The sequence below is a fragment of the Theropithecus gelada genome, chromosome 20, assembly GCF_003255815.1.
Source record: "Theropithecus gelada isolate Dixy chromosome 20, Tgel_1.0, whole genome shotgun sequence".
Taxonomy (NCBI): Eukaryota; Metazoa; Chordata; class Mammalia; order Primates; family Cercopithecidae; genus Theropithecus; species Theropithecus gelada.
Window position 1 is genome coordinate 5,172,001 of NC_037688.1, and position 23,587 is coordinate 5,195,587.

Below are 23,587 nucleotides of genomic sequence, written 5' to 3' on the forward strand. Positions count from 1 at the left end.
CTATACTGTCCTTGAGAAGTATGTCTAGTTTTATTCTGGTTTTTATTTACAGTCTGCTTACTTTGCTAATTTATAGTTTATTGTGATTTTTTTCTGCTAACATTCAAGACTTCCCATACTCATTTTAATTATACAGATTATAATTTCTATACAATTCCTAGTTGTAGTAATAACATTCATATTAAATGTACTGCTGAATTTTGCCAAGACAAGAATATAGAACAGGCTTCATCAAAGTGTAAATGAAAAATGGAAATAGTTTGGGTCTATTTTTCAAAATGCTGAATGACTTGAAAGTATTATTTCTGTAGGGCTTGTGTGGAATAACTAATGTATGACACAATAAAATGCCTAATATCACATCTTTATCACTATAATAACAAGACATGATACAATTACATTTTTTTTTTTTTTTTTTTTTTGAGACAGGGTCTGACTTTATCACCCAGGCTAGAGTGCAGTGGCAGTGATCTCCACTCACTGCAACCTCTGCCTCCCGGGGTCAAGCGATTCTCCCACCTCAGCTTCCCATGTAACTGGGATTGCAGGCACACACCACCATGCCTGACTAAATTTTGTATTTTTGGGAATGATGGGGTTTCGCCATGTTGTCCAGGCTGGTCTTGAGCTCCTGGGTTCACATGACTCACCCACTTTGGCCTCCCAAATTACTGGGATTACAGGTGTGAACCACCAAGCCTGGCCTATTAAGTAAGTTCTTTTTTTCTTTTTTCTTTTTTTTTATTTTTGGGACAGAGTCTTGCTCCATCACCCTGCCTGGAGTGCAGTGGCATGATCTTGGCTCATTGCAACCTCCACCACCTGGGTTCAAGCGATTCTCATGCCTCAGCCTCCTGAGTAGCTGGGATTACAGGCGCCCACCACCACACCCAGCTAAGCTTTGGATTTTTAACAGAGATGGAGTTTCACCACGTTAGCCAGGCTGGTCTCAAACTCCTGACCTCAAGTGATCCACCCACCTCGGCCTCCCAAAGTACTGTATTACAGGCATGAGCCACCGCACCTGCTTCTTTCTCTAAAGATTTAGAGTAGTATATAGTGAAGTTCTTTTCCCCTCCATATAATTCAATTAATATAGTGAACTAAGACTCTGTCATTTAAGCCTTAGAAGTTTGGAATTTTAAATTTTTACTTGTAGTACAAGTATGAAATAATGATGCTGAGTTTCTCTTGAGAAATCTTATTATATGTTCAGATTAGTAGTATTCTCTATAAAGTGATCCACTTGTAAGGCTACATATGTTTATTCTAGTGGTGCTGCCATTGCTCAAATCGTTTTTTAATCATCTCTTTTTATTTCATTCCCATCTCCCTTTATAAGCAATAGAATAACAGAACATAAGAGAATAGAATAGAACACACTCAACATAAGAGAACAATTAATTACTTTATAGTTACAGTTAAGGTTATTGATGAGTGAGTCTTACTTCACTTCATCTGCACTGATTCATCACCTTATTCATTGTGGCTGAGTCACAGTAACTTTTGGCAAGGTTTAGACATCAGTATAGTGATTTCATTTTGTTCAGTAAATACTTATTAAGCACTCACTATGTGCCAGGCACTGTTGGCACTGGGGTTACTTCAGTGAATAAAACAATTGCCATTTATAACATTAAATAACCACTTCTAAATGCATTTGTTTCCTAAAATGGAGTTCCAAAAACTTTGTAGAAAGATTAGAATTGTTGGAATACAGCTCTGACCTCACAGAAGTCATACAAAATCATAGTATATTATGGAAGGTACTATAAATAAGAAAGGAAAATGAAATATCTAATTGAGTGATTGCTATTCATAAGGTCAACACATGAAACATCAACCAGGTTTAATATCCTGAAATAGATTTTATAGGCCATGCTCCTTCTCTAAAGGTCACTGGAAGAACTTAATACCTTTTTATTAAAAATAAAATGGGAATGGTGGAATGGCCTTTTCACATCTTATTTGGATAAGTTGAATAGGCAAATTTTACTTCCTTTTTATGAAGTTGTGTTATTTCATATTTGACATTTCATATTTTACATGTGAAATATGTTTCTTACCCACCTTGCTATCCATCATGGAGAAATGTAGACTCGAAATCTTAAGGGTTCAAATGAAGTATAATAATAAATAGGAGTTGTGAAGTAAAAGTACATATATATGTATGTATACATATACAAATAATTTTGGAGCAATCTCCTGTTTAAAGCAGAAAGTGAAAGCAAGGATTAAAGGCTCAATGCTTCTCAGTGAAGCATTTTTTTTTGGTGAGCTTTTATGGTATAAGGAAAAGTACACATGTACAGTTTTTCTACACAGAGCCCTGTTTTCAAATCAGACTGCCATTGAATAACTTCTATGTGCCTCTATGTGGTATGACAAAGGTGTGATACCAGTCTCACAGCTTTGTCAGGATGATGGGATGGAATAACGTATATAAACTATCTTGTGCAATGCATAAGTAGTTAGGCATTCAAATTTCCTTTTTCCATTTAAAAAATTGCACAAGTAGTAAATGCATATAATATTTTCATATAGTATTTTTACAATCAGAACTACAAAGAATAAAAATCACACTCCTTTCCCTAGTGGTAATCATTTTTAACAATGTGGTGTGTATCCTTCTAGGCTTTTAAAAGTACTTAGCTATCTATATATGCATATACATTTCAAACGTTATACATATATAGTTATTGTTGCTTAGCTTTGCAACACCTAGGATCATGCTAAACATGTTTTCTTCTGTAACATTACTTTTCCACACTGTTTAGTCTTTCATAATACTTATAGAACTACCTTATTCCTTAAACTGTTTTAAGATACTTCATTGAATGAAGGTTTCATAATTTATTTATTTATTACTCTTTTGAGGGCACGTTTATTCCATAATGTTTTAAATTTCTATGTATGGTGGAACTGTGCAGAGAATAAATCATGGTTCAAGTTTTGTTTCTTTTGTTCTCAAGGAGGTATCAGTTATCTTGAAGATGCTCACAGTGCTGAATCTATGTATAGCATATTCAAATCTTTTTAACTATGGAAGTTAAGATGCATCCATTCTAAAGTGAGGAAGACAAATTTTCCAACTTGTCTAATCATGGAACTCTTGCTCAGGAGGTGGAACTACATTATTAAATCAGAGAATGTGTATGGGACAGTAGCAGGAGATAGGGTAGCCTGTGAGAATAAATTTGTAAACTGGTCATCAAAAGTTTCCTGAAACACTGCTTCTGGGTCAGGGTTTCATACATAGCAGAGCAACTCCCTCACTGCTTTCTTTGTTTGGTTCATATTTATTTATCTAGAGATAAGGTCTCACTCCGTCACCAGGCTGGAGTCCAGGTGCATGATCTTCGCTCACTGCAACCTCTGCCTCCTAGCCTCAAGCAATCCTCCCACCTCAGCTTCCTGAGTAGCTGGGACTACAGGCGTGTACCAGCACACCTGGCTGATTTTTAAATTTTTTTGTAGAGATGGGGTTTCACCATGTTGCCAAGGCTGATCTGAAACTCCTGGGCTCAAATGATCCTCCTGCCTTGGCCTCCCAAAGTGCTGGGATTACAGGCATGAGCCACTGTGCCTGGTGCCTCACCACTTTCTGTTGAAAGTCAGGGTTGACACAAGATTAAAAACAAAAAGTAGTAAAAAGAAAAAAAGAGTTCCCTGAAACATATTTTTTCAGCTTCTCTCCTTTTTCTTCCTTCCTACTAAACATTTACTGTCACCTACCACGTACTAGATATTGTCCCTGTTATTGATCGTCTTCCAATGTAGTATAGAAAATAACACATTAATCAAATGCCAAAAATAAAATGTATTGTGATCACTTTTGATAAACAAGCACTGTGATTAAGGTTGCAGAAGATAGAACAATTAACTCTGCTGTGGGAATTAAAGAAGGCCTCCCCTGATAATGTGGATCACTCAGTTCAGTTCATAAATATTTACTGAGAACCTCCTATGTGCCAGCATTAGAGATCCAAAGTTGAGGATGTATTGGAATGACTTGTCCTTTCGCTAGTTTGTATCAGTGAAGGAGTAAACGAGAATTTTAAGAAGAAAATATTGCCTGAAGATGATGTACTTTATATTTCAAAACTGCTTGAAAATGTATTGTATCTTGTATACATGAGTCGTAGGACAAACATATAGACTGTTGTTCTATGGGAATGCTTGTTGTCTCAGCAGCTCAAATATTAATGTATTAATAATTTACTTAATAAGCCACAGATGTAGTTTTGCTGATAGACTGTATGTTCATATACAAGCCTCTTTCCTCTGCTCTCCCATGCCTACCCTGTCTGCAACTTTCCTGCCTTCCTCATCCTCCTGTGTGCATGTATGAGTACCTGGAATATACAAACCTCCTGGAACTATGGGACTCTTTGACCCTCTATGATAACAGATCTTCAGATTATGCTTAGTTCTTGATTATCTTTTTGGGGAACATCTCAGCCCAGGGATTTGGATTATACACTGCTTCTTTGTACATACTTTCTTCTTAGTTTGTTAACTTCTGCAATGCAGTCTTCAAAAATTGTACACCTCAGCTTTCAGAGATTTATTCCTGATTCTGAAAAATTACTACTCTTTACATGTCCCATAACTGGAAGATTATCTAATTACAATTAGCTAAGGCAGGGGGAGAATCTGAAGTTGGAAATTAGAACTGGTAAATTTCAAGTTGTTCAGTTCCCAAAAGTAGAGAATCATTAATGAAACACAAAGGGTAAACACTGATTCCTTCCCTGGGGTAAGATTCTGTTTTCACAGATTTGGTGTATTTTTCTGCTAGAACCCAAAACCCAAAGAAATCTGAAAGTATGTTGTTTGTGTAATATTTTTAACTTTCAGTATCAGTATCCAGTAGGCAGTGCTATATAAAATGTTTTTTAAATCAATATATTGCTTCAGGCAATAAGGATTTTTGCAGACATTAATGCGACTATCCATAAAGCTCTGTTATCTAAGGTATTTGTAAACATCATATCATCATATGCCTGTGATAGGTTTGAAATCGTGTCTTAAAACATTATGTCTATGAGAAAACATACATAGGTCAAATGTTATATTATTAGATACTAGAATTTTTATATATATATATATATATATTTTTTTTTTTTTTTTCCAACTTTTATTTCAGGTTGAGGGAGTACATGTGCAGATTTGTTACGTGGGTAGATTGTGTGTTGCAGCAGGGGTTTGGTGTATAGATTATTTCATCATCCAGGTAATGACCATAGTACCCAATAGGTAGTTTTTCGATCTTCACCCTACCCTGCCCCTCCACCCTCAAAGAGGCCTCCATGCCTATTGTTCCATTCTTTGTGTCCACAGGTATTCAATATTTAACTTCCACTTATAAACGAGCATATGTGGTATTTAGTTTTCTGTCTTTGCATTAGTTTGCTTAGAATAACAGCCTCCAGCTCCATCCATGTTGCTACAAAGGACATGATTCCTTTTTTTTTATGGCTGCATGGTATTTCATGGTATATAGGTACCACCTTTTGAATGAATCCAATGTTGATGGGCTCCTGGGTTGAGTCCATGACCCTGCTATTGTGAATAGTGCTGCAGTGAACATATACATGCATGTGTCTTTATGGTAGAATGATTTATATTCCTTTGAGTATAGACTCAGTGATGGGATTGCTGGATCGAATAATAGTTCTAAGTTCTTTGAGAAAGCTCCAAACTGTTTTCCACAGTGACTGAAATAATTTATATTCCCACCAGCGGTGTATAAATGTTCCCTTTTTTTCTGCAGCTTTGCCAGCATCTGTCACTTTTTTGACTTTTTAATAATAGCCCCTCTCACTGGTGTGAGATGGTATCTCATTGTGATTCTGAATTGCATTTCTCTAATAATTTGTAAGGTTGAGCATTTATTCATATGCTTGTTGGCTGCATGTATGTCTTCTTTGAAGAAGTGTCTGTTCATGTCCTGTGCCCATTTTTTAACAGGGTTGTGTAGCTTTTGCTTATTTATTTGTTTAAATTGCTTATAGATTCTGAATATTAGACCTTTGTTGGATGCACAGTTTGCAAATATTTTTTCCCATTCTCTACATTGTCTGTTTGCTCTATTGATGGTTTCTTTTGCTGGGCAGAAGCTCTTTAGTTTAATTAGGTTCCAATTGTCAATTTTTATTTTTGTTTTTGTGGCAATTGCATTTGGAATCTTTGTTATAAATCTTTGCCATGGCCTATGTCCAGAATGACATTTCCTAGTTTTTCTTCTAGGGTTTTTATGGTTTTAGGTTTTACATTTAAGTCTTTAATCCACTATGAGTTGATTTTTATACACGGTAAAAGAAAGGGATCCAGTTTCAATCTTTTGCATATGGCTAGCCAATTATCCCAGTACCATTTATTGAATAGGGAATCCTTTCCCCAATGCTTGTTTTCTTCAATGTTGTCAAAGATCGGGTGGTTGTAGGTGTTTAGCTTTATTTCTGGTTTCTCTAGCCTGTTTCATTGGTCTGTGTGTCTGTTTTTATACCAGTACCATGCTGTTTTCATTACTGTAGCTGCCTTATGGTGTTTTTGAAGTCAGGTAGTATGATGCCTCCAGCTTTGTTCTTTTCTTAGCATTGCTTTGGCTCTCCTTGGTTCCATATGAATTAAAATTTTTTTTTTTCTAATTCTGTGTAAAATGTCATTGGTAGTTTGATAGGAATATCATTGAATTTGTAAATTGCTTTGGGTAGTATGGCTGTTTTTTTATGTGTATTTGTATTTTTTTTGAGATGGAGTCTTGCTCTGTCACCCAGGCTGGAGTGCAGTGGCATAATCTTGGCTCACTGCAACCTCCACCTTCCAGGTTCAAGCGATTTTCCTGGTCAGCCTCCCAAGTAGCCGGGACTACCAGCGCGTGCCACCACACCTGGCTAATTTTTTGTATTTTTAGTAGAGATGGGGTTTCACCATATTAGCCAGGATGGTCTCGATCTCCTGACCTCGTGAGAACTCCGATGAGTTTAGAATTTAATGACAAATGTATGATATGTTTTGAAACATAATTTATCTTCCTCCAGTACTCATTTTTGTTAAAAAAAAAAAAATCATGATAGGACTGAGTTGTTTGCAAAATAGACTTTAGTCTTATACTTGTCTTGATTATTTGCATTAAGTACAGCAAGAATAGCTATTTCTACATAGGCTTTTTAGATTGGTTTTGATGGAGCTCTGTTCCACAAGGAATCTCAGATAAGACCTTTTAAAGCTGAGCCCAGCCATGGGTTTATATCCTCAAATACCTGTGAGTTGGGTGACCCTCTCCTCTTAAGGTCCCAAGATAAACTTGGAGCTCGTAGGCCTGTTAGAAAGTGACATTCTTTACCAACCACAGGTCAGGAGCACTGTACAAGAACTGCGTAGGCAATGGTATGAGGCCAGTTTTTACCGTGGGGCTTTTATTAGCTATGCAAGTTGAGCTTGACTCTTTAAAGGGAAGCATACCCTTCCAGTGAAATCTTGGTAAAACAACCAGTTTCTCCAACTGCGTCCTGCTGCAAAAGAAAAATGGATTCTTATTGCACTGATGCAGAAAACTATATTGCCATAAGTTAAGAATACTCACAGATAGTTTCCAAGTTCTCGAGGAATCAGGCAGAGAGAAACAAACAGGTCCAAATTTTATTCACAGGAATATACCTTACTCAATTATTAAAGACTGTAAATAGTTTTTAAAAAGCTTCCTTAACACTGAAAAACAAAACAAGGATCAGAAATATTTCAACTAAAAGTCAAAAATGATTGCTTCAGCTTTCTGAATTCAGTCCATTTAGTTCTTGATTTCTTGAAATTCATGAACATTTCAGCTCTTCATGAATCCTGTACATTTTTTCTTTATTCCAATGTTACAATCTACAAAGTTATCAGAAACCTGTATTTGAGAGCACCTGTCAAAGTTCTATCACTTATTGTAAACCATCCTTTGAAAAGAATTAAAGGAAGACAACAATTGTCTGTGAACAGCAAAATGTCCAGGGTAGTTACAGTTGGAAACGTAATTGTCAAAGAAGTTTGGTCATCTCTGTGGTTTACACTAACTTAACCTTACTTATGATTGCTAACATATATTTAGATATTAGAATTTTAGAAATTCCATATAGTTTTGGAACAAATATTAGTATTATTCACCAAAATATAACCTTAAGAAGATTGAACATCATTTTGGCAATCCCATGTAACTAAACATGTCAAATGATCCTGTTTACCTCTTTTCTGGAGGTTCCAGGGGCGCTGTAAAGCCTCCCAAAAGCCAGGTGTCAGGAAAGGCAATTTTGAGGCTCAAGTTTGATTTGGGGAAGCCTGTTAAATATGTTAGAGGATTAAAACACTTGGTGTTATGAAAATGATTTCCAGATTACCATAAATTATTTATTTTGCCAAAATGAAGACTCAGAAATTTTAGTGAAGCAAAATCCTTTTATAACCCTTTCCAAATTTTGCCAAAGGTCAGATCAGTGCCCCAAGAGTACCCTGTTGTGCTTTCATTCCAATGCTCAACCCGCAGAGAAACCACATAATAACCCCTGGAACCTAGTCAATATGTTCACACAGAAAGCCTCTTCTGCAAGAATCATTTCCATGATTCTTCCACCACTTGTTTGAACCTTCAGCTTTATCTTATCTAATTCAAAACAATCCTTTAACCCTAGCCAATAATTTACATTTTCCTATCTTATAATAATCTTTCATTGAAAACACATTTATTGTTCTTATACACCTAGCATGTAAATCTATTTCCAGTACTTTCAATTATGTGTTTTAATGATAACTCCTAGCAATTTGAACTTTAATGTAAACCCTGGCAAGTTGTTTTAATTGTGTGCCAGATACAGCCAAGGTCCTTCCAGCATAATTAAGGATGTGGTTAATTCTATGTGTCTGTAAGGGGACAGACATATAGTTCTATATGTCCCCTTACAGACATATAGAACTATTTCTATATGTCAGTTGCCTTACCAGTTGTGGAGCAGGCAAGTCAAATGGTTCTTAAAACCCAAAAGGCAGTTTGTAACCTTAAAACATTTAGTGAGCCTAGTATCTAACCTGCATAATTTAGTCCTCCTATTTACATTTTGATGACATCTGCATTTTACTAATAATCTTTAAGGCTGTTGTTATTTCTCGAAGATTAAAGGCACATGAACTAAAAGGTACCATAGCTTTTATCTTCCCTTTAAAAAATATTTAATCCAAGCCCTTTTCTTCCTTTAGGCCAATTATTTAGAGCTCTTTTTATAGACATCACACTCAACACATATATAGCTACACAGACAGGTAGACAGAAGAAGATTCAGTAGTTGCAAGACCTTTCATTTGCCAGTCTTTACATTTCTCTCATAATGTGAAGTAATTTCTGATCCTCCCCAAAGTAAAAAAATGCTAGATAACACAATGTAAAACAGAACAGAACCCTAAATTCTGAGAGGGATTTATCCACTTCCAGTTCCTGTGGTTTCATGAGGAAAACAGAGGTGTTTTGCAAAATGGGATATCTGGCGCCCCCTGTTTTTCCCAAGGAGTCCCAGGCTGTTAGAGCTTGAATAGCTGGTTTTAATTAAACTGACTTTAGCCATAGCAGTCTTTAATAAGGTCCTTTTAAAATTTCTTAATACCTAACTTTAGCCAGGCCAAATGACTGATATTTCTGGCTTTCAAACTTTACTAAAGGCTCAGAGAAAGGAAAATCCAAGGCAGTTTGTGGAGGGGCAGGGAATCAAAAAATGGCAAAGGTCATGCAGATATCAAACTCGAAAGAACTCATTCCCTAAGGCCGGATTGAACTCCTGGCTACCATTGTAAGATGGCGAGGCTAGAACGAAACATTGCCACGTGGTTGCAGGCCTTGCTCCCAAGGATGTGAAACAAGATGGAGGCCTGCTGCAAAGTTTGCTATGGAAAGATGCACAAAGTACGCTAGATTGGCTACAGGTTAACACCAGCCTCACAAATGCTTTTTCATAATTAAAACTCTACTGAGAATATAAACAGTGATCCTTATCACTCCTAGCCTAGTTAAAATGTCTTCTAAAAGGAAAAAAAAAAAAAAAAAAAAGCTCATTTAAAAGTCAACTCCTGATCTGGTGGAGAAAAGGAAAGAAAAAACCAGTTTAAAATGCCTAAAGCGGAACCTCTTATTTTTATGCAAATAGATTCCTCCACCTGTGAGAAAGACTTCATTACTGTCCAAGGGAGTGGGACCTCCTGGCTGGGGGAGTGGAAGGCTCCGTGGATGCGTGGCAGGGAGAGCTGCCTGCTGTTGGGCACCCTTGCTTCATGAGTCCCAGCCCTGGCAGGGAGGGGAGGGTGGCAGGAGCCCCTGCTCACCCTTCCGTCACAAAAAAGAAAGGAAAATGCCATGGAGACTGAGGCTGACCTTCTCAACACCTGGGATTGATGGGGGTGGGGGCATGGTTTCCCCTACCCTCAGAAGTCTGAGGATGAAAAGGCTTAGAAATGAGAGAAGAAGAGATTTGGTTTGCATCTCACTCACCCTTTCTTAAGCCCCATGTTGGGTGCTAAACTGTTGTAGAACTTTCTCCTTAGTTCACCTAAAAATGGGGTCCTTGTCACACAGCCATGAAATATTAGGCTTGCAGACACCTTAAAGGGCAAGAAAAATGGAATTTATCGGGCAAAAAGGAAAACAAAGGGAAACAGAGAGTCTCAGCAAAGCCAAAGTCCTGCTAGCTGGCTTCCTGCCTCATAGATTGAATCCTAGGTACCACCCTGGAACAGGGGAGATCAGGCTCCTCCCTGTGGCAAACAGTGTGAACTTCCTGAGGCTCCACCCATTGCACACTCCTCCCAGTGTGCAGGCCAGTTGGAGGTTCTCTGCGAACCTCTTTATACTTGCTGTCTCATTCCTGAAATGAGGCCAGTACACCAGGAGCAGGAGGAGGGAAGGGAGGAGCAGTTAGAATAAAGAATAAACAGAAAAAGGAGGAGGAACAATTTCAGCAGCATTTTTCATTTTAAAAGTCACTTTATACAATTTTACATTTTCCTTTTGCAAGGAAATAACTTTGTCAGAATCTCTTTTAGAAACTTCTAAGTATCATTGAAAATAGCTCTCCTCATTACTTTATTTTAGAGCTAGCTTTTTAAAATTGAGAACACAGATAAACCAGTTGAGGTGTTTTAAAAGTACACTATTTCAACCATTGTAATTTGGGGTCATCTTTAGTTTTGTGTGACTAGTTTTTTTAAATGGTAGCATGAAGAGGCACCATAAGCATTAAATATAAATCCAGCTGGTGTTTCTAATGGTGGGTCACTCTTTAAGGACAAAGTCTAGGTTTTAGAGATAGTTGTCCATAAATTTTGTTTTCCTTCCCGAATGGCCAGAAACCTAGTGGGACACATAGAGAGCCTTTTATTATTTTGGTCACTCAAGAAGATTTTAGATTTGTCAGTTTTAAAATTACAAGTTTTCCACTTAAGCCACAAAGATTCACTCCCTCTTTTCAAAGACCAAAGTTTAAACTATAGAAAAAGTTGAAAAACTCCAACTAGTAGTTCAAAATAACATCAGAGAAAATGAAAGTCACAGATCTGAGGTCAGCAGATCTCTAGAGAATAACAAATGAAACACTTACCTTTTATAGAGCTTCACTTCCAACCTCAACTAGTTAAGAATATGTATGAATTGAATAAAGTCTTAATCCACAATCAAGACAGGTGGATTCGCATCCCAACAGGGGCCTTACCAGAGATTCCTGCTGACTTTGGCAAGGTTGGGTGAAGGAGGACTTACCGGTAGCGTTGGTACCAGAGTGCCAATGGCTGGTAAAGTGGTGGTGGGGCTCTCTGGAGGTCCACTTCCGATCTCATCTAGGGTGCCAAAATGTTAACCTTAAATAACTAGATTCAGAAAATGTGATTCATTATAGAGTTTATTCAAGCCTGAATCTATGTGGAAGCATAGTTAGAAGCTGCCCTGAATATATCCTCTGATTAGCATCAGTTACAAGTGAATTGTAAAGGAAGGAAGAGGCGACTTCTAAGTTGTTTACCAATAACTTGTTGTAAAATAACAAAAGCTATTGATTAGCTATATATTGTTCTTTGTATCACAAATTCCAGGAACTGGAAGATAATGGGTAAGGCAGCTAGTCAGGAACAAAAATGCCTGTAAACATAGCCCTTGGGTGTGGGTGCATAGGAGGGAAAGTGTGATTAAGTCCCATACTCTTGTCTTCTTGAGCCTGGTAAGTTTTGCATACCTCACCTAGCTCAGTCTGCTCTGAGCTATTTTTCTTCTATCACTGATAAGTTTTATTTTACTTTATGATGCTTGTATATAGACATAATTCAAATGGGAAAAGCATGGAAAAGAAAAATTAACATTTTACCATTTCATTTCAATTGGAACTAATTATTTAGTAGAATTTTCTGTTATTTTGTAGCTCTTTAATTTGGTTTGGGAGTTCATGCTCTATTAATTGCTCTCTTCACATTTTTACTGGCATTGATGCTTTCCAGATGTCGTATTTTTGTTTAAAATGTTAACATTGATTACTTTTCCTTTGACTTAGATTTGTGGTATTGTTTACCATAAATTGCGTAGAACATCCTTGTTTAATTTTATGTAGTTGCTTTAGAAACAATATAATGATGATCACTAAAATAATAACATTTATCTAACCAAGCTGTTCTTATCGTAGGCGTTCTTTGAATGTGTAATTTAGATGATTTTACTTTTACCCTTTCTGCTATACTTTGAACATCTTCTGTTTTTCCTATTACTGAATAGATTCTTATTTTCTTGAGAGGCCTGATTTTCCTTTTGTTTATTTGTTGTTGCCTCTAATAAAACTCTTTTTTTTTTTTTTTAAGAAAAATTAGATGACAGAATCACTATAGTCCCTTAGATCTTAAATATTGTACCACTTTTAAAAATAAATACTTTAAAATCTAAAATCTTGATTAAATATCATTAAAACAATCTTTCAAAATCAATTTACCTACCATTGTGATGCAGGTTGATTTCAGTTTGCATATTCTGTATCCATATGCTCATGTATCATTTAATTGTAATGGAATTATATACTCAACTGTTGGTGATATATTTTTTGTATGTAAAGCAAAATACTACCTCTACTAATAGAGATCTAACTAAAAACAGAAATGTTATCCACAAGTCTTCCACCCCAGCAAAGGTGTCCCCTTTAGTTTTTATATATACATATGCACAATTTATAAATTATGATTATTTGTACCTAATTTATTTTCTTTCATAGTGAATGAGCTTCACTGGGAGTGTATAGACTCCTAGAGCTTATTACCTTATGCTCTAGCAGTGGCATATTGTTCCTTTCTGATTGCTGGGCTACCCATATACTTATAACTGCTGGGAGCTAGTTGAATACAGGAAGGCAAGGGGCATGGCTGGGGGATGGCTGGGTCCTTTCCTTTGAAGCAGGAAAGGAGTACTGATGCTCCATCTGTTGATAGGTCTTTCTGTTCCTCACTGTGGACCCATTCCTGTCGGTGCCATTGTGAATACTCTTACAAGAAAATCTTCTTTTCACTCAGAGCAAGCCTTATCTACAAATTACCTATCTTTTCAACAGAAGATAATGAGACTGTTGCCTGAATGTATAGGCCGTTTCTTTACTTTCTTAATGTTACTATCTGCCTAAACATAAATGCTTCCCAAAACCTTGGCTATAAACTAGCATGTTGGACATAGCAATTTTATGAGCATAAAGGCTTTAATTTTCTTTAAAAACAGAATCTTAATCTGTGCCAATGTGATTTCTGCCACTAGGTAAATTATAGGTTCATTTTTGTGCTATGTTCTTAGACTATATGGTATATATTACCTGAATCCAGAGATGGATTAATTGTGACTTTGAGATGTTTATAATTTCTGAGTGCTTTTAACAAGAATGAGAGACAGTACTTAGTCTATCTGTTCAACAGAAGATAATGAGACTGTTGCCTGAATATATAGGCTCTTTCTTTACTTTCTTCTTAATGTTACTATCTGCCTAAACATAAAGGCTTCCCAAAACCTTGGCTTTAAACTAGCGTGTTGGACATAGCAATTTTATGAGCATAAAGGCTTTAATTTTCTTTAAAAACAGAATCTTAATCTATGCCAATGTGATTTCCCTCACTAGGTAAATTATAGGTTCATTTTTGTGCTGTGTTCTTAGGCTACATGGTATACATTACCTGAATCCAGAGGTGGATTATTTGTGACCTTGAGATGTTTATAATTTCTGAGTGCTTTTAACAAGAATGAGAGACAGTACTTAGTCTATCTGTTCAACAGAAGATAATGAGACTGTTGCCTGAATATATAGGCTCTTTCTTTACTTTCTTCTTAATGTTACTATCTGCCTAAACATAAAGGCTTCCCAAAACCTTGGCTTTAAACTAGCGTGTTGGACATAGCAATTTTATGAGCATAAAGGCTTTAATTTTCTTTAAAAACAGAATCTTAATCTATGCCAATGTGATTTCCCTCACTAGGTAAATTATAGGTTCATTTTTGTGCTGTGTTCTTAGGCTACATGGTATACATTACCTGAATCCAGAGGTGGATTATTTGTGACCTTGAGATGTTTATAATTTCTGAGTGCTTTTAACAAGAATGAGAGACAGTACTTAGTCTGATGGCTGAAGGTTCAGATGTCTTTCTTTCAGTTAGCAGTTGAGAAAGTGCACTAGTCAAGTGAACAATTTTCTGTATCCATTTCGTGGTAAATTATCATGATTATTGTATATTTTCTAGCTTTTGAGTAGCTGACTCTGCTAATACCTTTGAGTAGTTTCCAAGGTTGAAAAGTAGAAATGATCTACTTATAGTCCAGATAATAAGGCAAGAATATCATCTACCTGGGAGAAAGTAAAGGATTAGGAATTTCAGCATGGAACCTAGCTGAATATTTGTGGAGTGGATGGCTTTGGAGTATGTGAACATTATCTTCTTTCCTTGAGGGTTTGGGGGTATGATCATTTGAGAAAAAAATGTGTGATGAAACATTAGCATAAGGAATGAAGTTTGGATTTATGGTCACCTAATTAGACATATTTCTTAATAACTAGAATCTATTGACAAATGGCTACCACCTGAGTATTAGTGACACTTAGTTGTTTGGATCATATACACATCAATTAGTTGGACTGAGTGCTGGAGGTAAGGGTGGGAATATCCCGTGACATTTCAAATTCTTCTGTATTTATTGTCAAAGGTACTTTATTCCCTCTTGTTCCCCCAGCAAAAAGATTTACAAGTAGTAAAGTATGGTACTTCACATAAAATAATGAAAATTAGATTAAGCACTGCTTCTTCGTTTGTTTAGAGTTTTTCTATGTTTATCTTTGTGAAAATGACTGAATTTGATGGGTTTTTATTTTTTCTTTTAGGCTCAGTTTATGAACCTCTTAAAAGCATTAATCTTCCAAGACCTGATAATGAAACTCTCTGGGATAAATTGGACCATTATTACAGAATTGGTGAGCAAAACCTGAGGAAAACATGTCCTTAGGTATCTGCGATTAGTATTCCCTTTGCCCTAGTTAAATCGTGTACATTATATGGATGATATTGTTCTGTCATTGGGATGTTGGGGTACTTTCAGTGCTTAAGTAGCTGTGTATTCCAATTGTATGTCAATACCAGGACTATAAAAGGAATCTGGCAGATCATATCTGGCCCTTGAATAATTTTAAAACTGTCACCAATATCTTCTGTGTTTTTTAAACCTTACTAAACGTTACCAGATTTGAGACCTTGAAGATGTTTTTTGATTAATACACAAATATTTCACATAAGTATTAATTTGCTTATTTACCTAAACATGGTTCCCAGATAGTCCTAAACTTTTTATATCCATTTCTAATTCATTGAGATACAAGAGATAATCACAGGTTAGTATTATTGATATCAGGGCCCTGGTGTTTTGTTTATTTTGTTTTTCCAGGACCAGCCTTACAAATTTTGTTTTTCAATGTGAGTAAGCAACTTTCAGATATGTGTATGTGGGCCTCCTCTTTGTTTGTCAGACCATATATTAGAATGCATATTAATCTTTTTGTCAGTTTACATTTTTTGCCATTTTACTTGTACTAGTATGGCAGAAAACATAAAATTTGATTTCTCTCCCCCTAAGATAATGGACTTTTCATCTATTTCAACTTCATATAAAACTTCAATCTTACTTATTTTGGTCAAGATTCTTGCATGCATTAAGTTGCCCATTTTATTATCTTTTTGGCAATAACTAGCTAAAGAGAACTTTTTTAAATGTAAATTGTGTACTTTGAACTCTTAGGACTAATTCTTTACACTGGGAAAAATAATAAATACCCTGGTTTTCTGAAAGAAATGATTATGATAAGATCAATTTAGAGGCCGGGTACAGTGGCTCACGCCTGTAATCCCAACACTTTGAGAGGCGGAGGCGGGCGGATCACAAGGTCAGGAGTTTGAGACCAGCCTGACCAACATGAAGAAACCCCGTCTCTGCTAAAAATACAAAAATCAGCCGTGTGTGGTGGTGTGCTCCTGTAATCCCAGCTGCTCAGGAGGCTGAGGCAGGAGAATCACCTGCACCCAGGAGGCAGAGGTTGCAGTGAGCTAAGATTGTGCCACCACACTCCAGCCTGGATGACAGAGTGAGACTCCGTCTCAAAAAAAAAAAAAAAAAAAGATAAATTTAGTCTGAGAAAAACAAAAAGAAAGTTTAATTCTTTAAATCTCTGTGACAGAACAGAATGTTTTCGACCTTTGGAAAACTATCCCAAAAAGTAGATAACATGGCTGGGTGTGATCTCTCATGCCTATAATCCTAGCACTTTGGGAGACCAAGATGGGAAGATTGCTTCAACCCAAGAGTTTGAGACCAGCTTGGGCAACATAACAAGCCCTCCTTCTCTACAAAACGTTTAAAGATTAGCCTGGCGTGGTGGTGACTGCTTGTAGACCCAGCTACTTGGGAGTCTAAGTTGGGAGGATCACTGAAGCCCAGGGGTTAGAGGCTGCAGTGAGCTTATGATCATGCAACTGCTCTCCAATCTGGGTTATAGAGCGAGACCCTGTCTCAAAACAAAAAGGTAGTTGCCAATCTAGATAGGGTTAGTGTAATGCATTTTAGGAAAAGCATTACCCATCCCTTTATAGTTAGATAGCAATAAAACAGCTTTTAGTAAATGTAATTTTAGTGTGTGTGTTTTCCTATTTTAAAGCCCATTTATAAAAGATAATAAAACGTTAATTTCAGACTTATTTAAGTAAAATGTTCATAAAAAATTATTTGCTGCTGTGTTCATGTTATATATGGATGGAATTCAGTTTTAAAATGTTAAACATTTTCCTAATCTGTACAATAAAGTAAAATGAATCCTGTACACTCCTCTGAAGACCAGGCACAATTTAGCCATCAGTGAAACACAGGATTCCAGCCTGTTCTGTGATCTTCCCCTCGCCCTTCCTACATTGTTGATCATTTATTGTAGCAGTTGAGGTGGCTTTGTGATTTACTAAATGTATGCTACTCTTTCTTGTGCATTTGCTTTACGTTTACCTATTGAGCTGATTTTTAAAAATTATTATACTTAGTCTTTTGCTTCATCTCTTTTTCCCTTTGTACCTGATGTTGTCCTAATAAGATTTCTAACACACATTGACATTACCGGGGATGTGCTAAAGGCTTTTTAAGTCCTAATTAGCTAAGTCTTTTCCTAAAAACTTGAAAGATTTCTTTGTGTAGGGTGGATTCCCACTAAGGCTGGAATGACATGAAGTTGTTTCCACATCTTCAGAAGTATTATACTATAGCAAGTTTAGAAACAAAGTTGTCAGAAATGGGATGAGGAAACCAAAGAAGATTAAAACATTTAGCCCAAGGGAAGTCGCTGGCTGTACACTTCATTCTTTGTCTTGTCCTCAATTGCAGTCAAGTCAACATTGCTGCTGTATCAAAGTCCAACTACCGGTCTCTTTCCCACTAAAACATGTGGTGGTGACCAGAAGGCCAAGATCCAGGACAGTCTATACTGCGCTGCTGGGGCCTGGGCTTTGGCTCTTGCATACAGGTGAGCTGGTGTGTGCTCTCCTAGTAACTTTGAGAATGGATAATAGGGTTTTGTAGGACCAAGACTAATTGAGCAGCCATCTTTTGGCTCTGCTGCTGACTTACTGTGCAACCTATGGCTGCTCACATCCCTTTTTAGGCCTCTAAACATTTTCATTTTCTTTTTCTTTTTCTTTTCTTTTTTTTTTTTTTTTTTTTGAGATGAGGTCACCCAGACTGCAGTTCTGCGGCATGACCTTGGCTCACTGCAACCTCTGCCCCCTGGGTTCAAGCAGTTCTCCTGCCTCAGCCTCCAAGTAGCTGGGATTACAGGCATGCACTACCACGCCTGGCTAATTTTTGTATTTTTGATAGAGATGGGGCTTCTCCATGTTGGCCAGCCTGGTCTCGTAATCCTGACCTCAAGTGATCCGCCAGCCTGGGCCTCCCAAAATGCTGGGATTACAGGTGTGAACCACCATACCCAGCCTAAACCATTTCATTTTTCTAAAAGCTTATATCAGACCAGTTCTAAGATTTTATGACTTTGTGAACAAAACTTTTTGTCTCTAGGTTTCTAAATCAACATTATTAGTCATTGGTAGAATGAACTACCTACACACTCTCATTGTGTTGATTGGTTTCAATCAGGGAGAGAACTAATGATGACTAAATTTTGCAGGTAATAAAATTAGAGCCCTGAGTCCTTAACAAATTTGTTCCAAATGATGCAACTCGTTAATGATAGAGCCAGGGTCAGAATTCTTTTCCCTTACCCAGTTTCCGGTTTTATCACTGCACTTCAGCGAAGTATCTGTTATTAGGTCTGGTCGTAAGTGAAAAAATTGTGTAAAGTAAAAAAAGAAATAGTTTGACATTACAAAATTTCTCCTTTATTTATTTCATTATATGTAGAAAGCACTGAATGTGGATGCTAACACATAGTCAGTGGTAATACATTTTAACCATAATTAAGATTAGTAAGTTTAACTTTCTGAATATTAATTTTCTGAAAGTGACCCATAGTTATGTTTCTAATTTAAAAATTGTATCTTCCACATGAACATGATTTAGCTGTTTGAAATTACTGATGTGTTGGATTTTAAAATGAAAAACACTGAGATAATATGCAGTAGTCTTCTTTAGCACACTTGAATGCTGACATCACTAAAAGCATTTCCTTAAATATTCTAGGTAAGGACAATATGGCTTTATTAAATGTAAAACTGCTACTGATCTTAGGAGTACAGGGAGCATCAGTAGCACCTTCACCAAGTGGTGAAGCCAATAATGAGACAGACTGATGTTAATTGCTGTTCCTGGTTTGACACAATGGGAAATACACCTTGTGCTAACATCTTACCAAGTTATCTAACATGAGTCTACATATGAACAAAAAATTGGACAAAGCTGAATTGTGGCTATTTATAAGACAACTTGCCTGGGCTCTAAAAATGTCAGTACTACAGATGACTAGGAAATAGGTATGAGGATGGCTAGGTTAAAAGAGACTAAAGAAATACAACAGCCAAATGCAATACATGATCCTTAATTGGATCATGCATTTAAAAATACTGTAAAGTGGGCCGGGTGCGGTGGCTCAAGCCTGTAATCCCAGCACTTTGGGAGGCCGAGACGGGCAGATCACGAGGTCAGGAGATCGAGACCATCCTGGCTAACCCGGTGAAACCCTGTCTCTACTAAAAAATACAAAAAACTAGCCGAGTGAGGTGGCGGGCGCCTGTAGTCCCAGCTGCTCGGGAGGCTGAGGCAGGAGAATGGCGTAAACCCGGGAGGCGGAGCTTGCAGTGAGCTGAGATCCGGCCACTGCACTCCAGCCTGGGCGACAGAGCGAGACTCCGTCTCAAAAAAAAAAAAAAAAAAAAATACTGTAAAGTACATTTTTGGGACACTTCAACATTTGAGCCAAGACTATGTATTAGATCTTATAGTATCAGTATTAAATTTCTTAGGTATAATAATGGTATTATGGTTATGTAGGTGAATCTTGTTTTCTAGAGATACTTCTGAAGTGTGTAGGAGTGAAGGGTCATGATGTTCGTAGCTTACTTTCAAACAATGAAGAAAATGTAATAGAGAATGCAAGCTAATGTTAAGATGGTGAATCTAAGTTATAGCATCCTTTTAACTGTTTTGTAGATTCGAAATTTGATTTTTTTTTTTCCCAGAATGCTTCTAAATCAGATAGAGACTTTAAAGTCCTTACTTTGCAGGCACACTGTCTATGTAGAATATGCCTCTATTAAAACACTTATGTCTGACCTCAATGGGAAAAGTACTGTATAGAGCAAATTCATGCTAATTTTTGTGCAGTGCCAGCATGAAAAAGAAGGTATGATGTGCTAATGATGAATAACTTACTTTTTACTGACATTCGCCATACTGTGTCAAAATAATAATCATTCTTCCCAATAGTGAATGGTATATGCGATCTATGATTTAACTGGGAGGCAATTATAGTATACTTTTTAAGGAGAGAAGTGATACTTTTTAATGATGTGAGAGTGATTATCAGATATTTTTAGTTAAGATTAAGTGAAACAATGAATAAGTCACTTTTATGTTTTAGTAGTGGTTGACTCTCATCCACCTTTGAAAAGTTACTGATCTATAATAAAAAGCAACTTGTGGACAGAGGTAACATCTTAACCTAGTTTAATAGTTAGATTTTAGCTGTTCTTTATTTTTAAAAGCAAGAGATGTAAAATACTCTCAATTGATTTTAAATTAAAACCAGAGAATATAAAACTTTATGCCAAAATACATCATGTATCATCCGGGATATGTGCTTAGTTGAAGGCATCCTTGACTGTGACTAAATGCCTGCCCTGACGGTATTGAACATACTGCAGAGCAAAGAAAGCCAGCACCTACCTTAACTTGTAGCTGCTACTTACATCCAAGTGGCCATTGCATAACCTACAGGGATAGGTAATAAAAACTGGCTTTATTTCATAACAGTGAGTTTAAAACAATCTGTTGCTGGATTTTTTTCCAATGGAAATATTCTTTAAAGTTTTAGCCAAATCACTGTAGAAATATTGTATACTATTTTTAAAAGGAGTTGGCTTACCTCCTTGAAAGAAGGAAAAATCTACCTAAGTTTCATCATAGGATTTTTTTTTTCATTGCAGCATTTCTACTTTTGCTGGGAAAATGGAGTTTCACTGTGACAGAATTGGTAGATGTCACCAGAACACAGGATTAGCCAGATAGTTAAATATTAATTATCAGAAGTTCTGCTTCCTTTTCAAACACATTTCCAATTTGTTTCATGAGTTATCTCTCTCACCCAGGCGCATTGATGATGACAAGGGAAGGACCCATGAGCTGGAGCACTCAGCTATAAAATGCATGAGAGGAATTCTCTACTGCTATATGCGTCAGGCCGATAAGGTAAAACACTGTGGTGTGGACGGGAATTCTCCTATCATTCTGAAGGATTAATTTAACTAGTATAGCAATGGCTTCTTCTGAAGAAGAATGTGTACTTTTCAAAGGGAAAGCCACATCCTAGGGCGGACTAAATAGGTTAAAACAGCCTTTGCCATTCTAGCCCAGGGTTTGAAATCCTGAGATTGAAGGAACAAACACCTTAAGCAAGAGGTGATTGAGAATTGTTATTTAGACTTTGATTTGTTTGCGTTTTGCATCTGGTGTTGCTTGATAAAGACCCAATTTCTCGGGAACCTCACAATATCAATAATTCTAACCAGTATTTTATTAGTTAAAGAATATCCTTGTCAGAATTACTTTTGGACATGTGAATTGCTCTGGCTTAAGTGAACTTTAGTTTAAAAATGTAACACTTCGTTCATTTACATACAAAGAGACTAGGAATTATAGGCTTAGAAAACAGCTTTACAGGCCGGGTGTGGTGGCTCTTGCCTGTAATCCCAGCAGTTTGGGAGGCTGAAGCAGGCAGATCACGAGGTCAAGAGATCGAGACCATCCTGGCCAACATGGTGAAACCCCATCTCTACTAAAAATACAAAAATTAGTCAGGCATGGTGGTGCGCACTGGTTTTATCAGCTACTCGGGAGTCTGAGGCAGGAGAATCACCTGAATCCAAGAGCAGGGGAGGTTGCAGTGAGCCTTGATCATGCCAATGCACTCCAACCTGGGGACAGAGCGAGTCTCCATCTCAAAAAACAAAAAGAAAACAGCTTTAGAGGAATATGTGGAAATTAAAGAAAATAATATACATAACATTTTAAAAACTATAAAGCTCTATACAAATATAACGGCTATTCCGTTACTTATCTACATCTCCGTGATCCCAGGTCCTAATATAGTAAGTGCCCGTAGGTATACATCAATGCATCATGGGTCCCTAAGACCACCCACAGGTTTGATGCTTCACTAGGAGGACTCACATGACTCAGCAGATGATCGTAATTGTGGCTTTGGTTTATTACACGAGAGGAGACAAAGCATAATCAGCAAAGGGTGAAGGTGCAAGGAACACAGTCTGAAGGAAGCCAGATGCCAGCACCTAGGAGTCCTCCCCAGTGGGGTCACACAGATGCACTTCATTCCCCCAGTAACGGATTGTGACTAATTGTAACATGTGTAAAATGTCTATCAGGGAAGTTCAATAGAAGCTTGAGGTTTTTATTGCCCAAGGTTTTTATTGATGGTTGGTCATGTAGGTATCCTCTGTCTAGCACTCACCAAAGTTTCAGACATCCAGAAGGAAACCAGGTGTGTAGTATCAACCACATTGTTAATGTAAACACTTTAGGTATAGTGAGCCATTCTTGTGAGGGAATAGTGGAAACCCTTTCAGAATCTGAGTATCCACCTATCAGCCAAGGGGCAACCTTACAAACAGTTCTTTCTGAGGTTAGCAGTCTCAGGCCTACTATATTAACTCTTTTCGGGACAGTCAACATAAATGAATGTACTGGTTTCCAGTCTGTTTCCAGCTGTGTGATGTTGGACAAATTATTTAATTTCCATGTGCCTCTGTTTTTTTCATCTGTTAAATACGGATACCAACAATACCACCCTTATTAAGTTTTGTAAGGATTAAGAAATAAAGCACGTGCGAGTCAGTGTTTTGCAAGAAAGCTGCCTTGGCGCAGTGAAGGTGAAGGCCAGCGCACTCACTGGCTGAGATGGGATCCCGAGGCCTCTCCGGTTCCCTGAGGGCGCACCACTGGCCCATCTCATCCAGGGCAGTGCCCCGGAGGTGGAGCACCAGGGCACTTGTTAGGATCTGAAAGATAGTGAACTGTGCCTGGTCAGGGCAAAGCTGGAGGAAACTAGTGGAAGTCCCTAGCGGTCCTGACGTGTAAATCAATCGGTCATTAGACCTGGGTATATATGGGTGAAAGACTGATGGAACCATCTAGTAGCTAGTTCCCTCTGAGGTTTCCCTCGGGATGGCTGGCACTCTTCCAAAACCCACCCCATGTGGTTTCATCCATAAAGCAAATGATTGGAGGTTTTAGGACCCGAAGGATCTCCACCTACTCTCACACTTTAAATGGGTAAGAAGCCCGGCTTGCTG

General features: G+C 37.3%; 1 protein-coding gene across 3 annotated transcripts in view; it reads left to right on the plus strand.

The window, feature by feature from the left end:
- Positions 1-23,587, plus strand: part of PHKB (phosphorylase kinase regulatory subunit beta) — a 227,564-nt gene that overhangs the window by 20,016 nt on the left and 183,961 nt on the right. For all 3 annotated transcript variants that reach the window (XM_025371409.1, XM_025371407.1, XM_025371408.1), the window contains 3 exons: positions 15,403-15,492; positions 17,934-18,072; positions 21,368-21,467. In XM_025371409.1, coding sequence (XP_025227194.1) covers positions 15,403-15,492; positions 17,934-18,072; positions 21,368-21,467 — 329 coding nt within the window. The remainder of the gene's footprint in view (positions 1-15,402; positions 15,493-17,933; positions 18,073-21,367; positions 21,468-23,587) is intronic.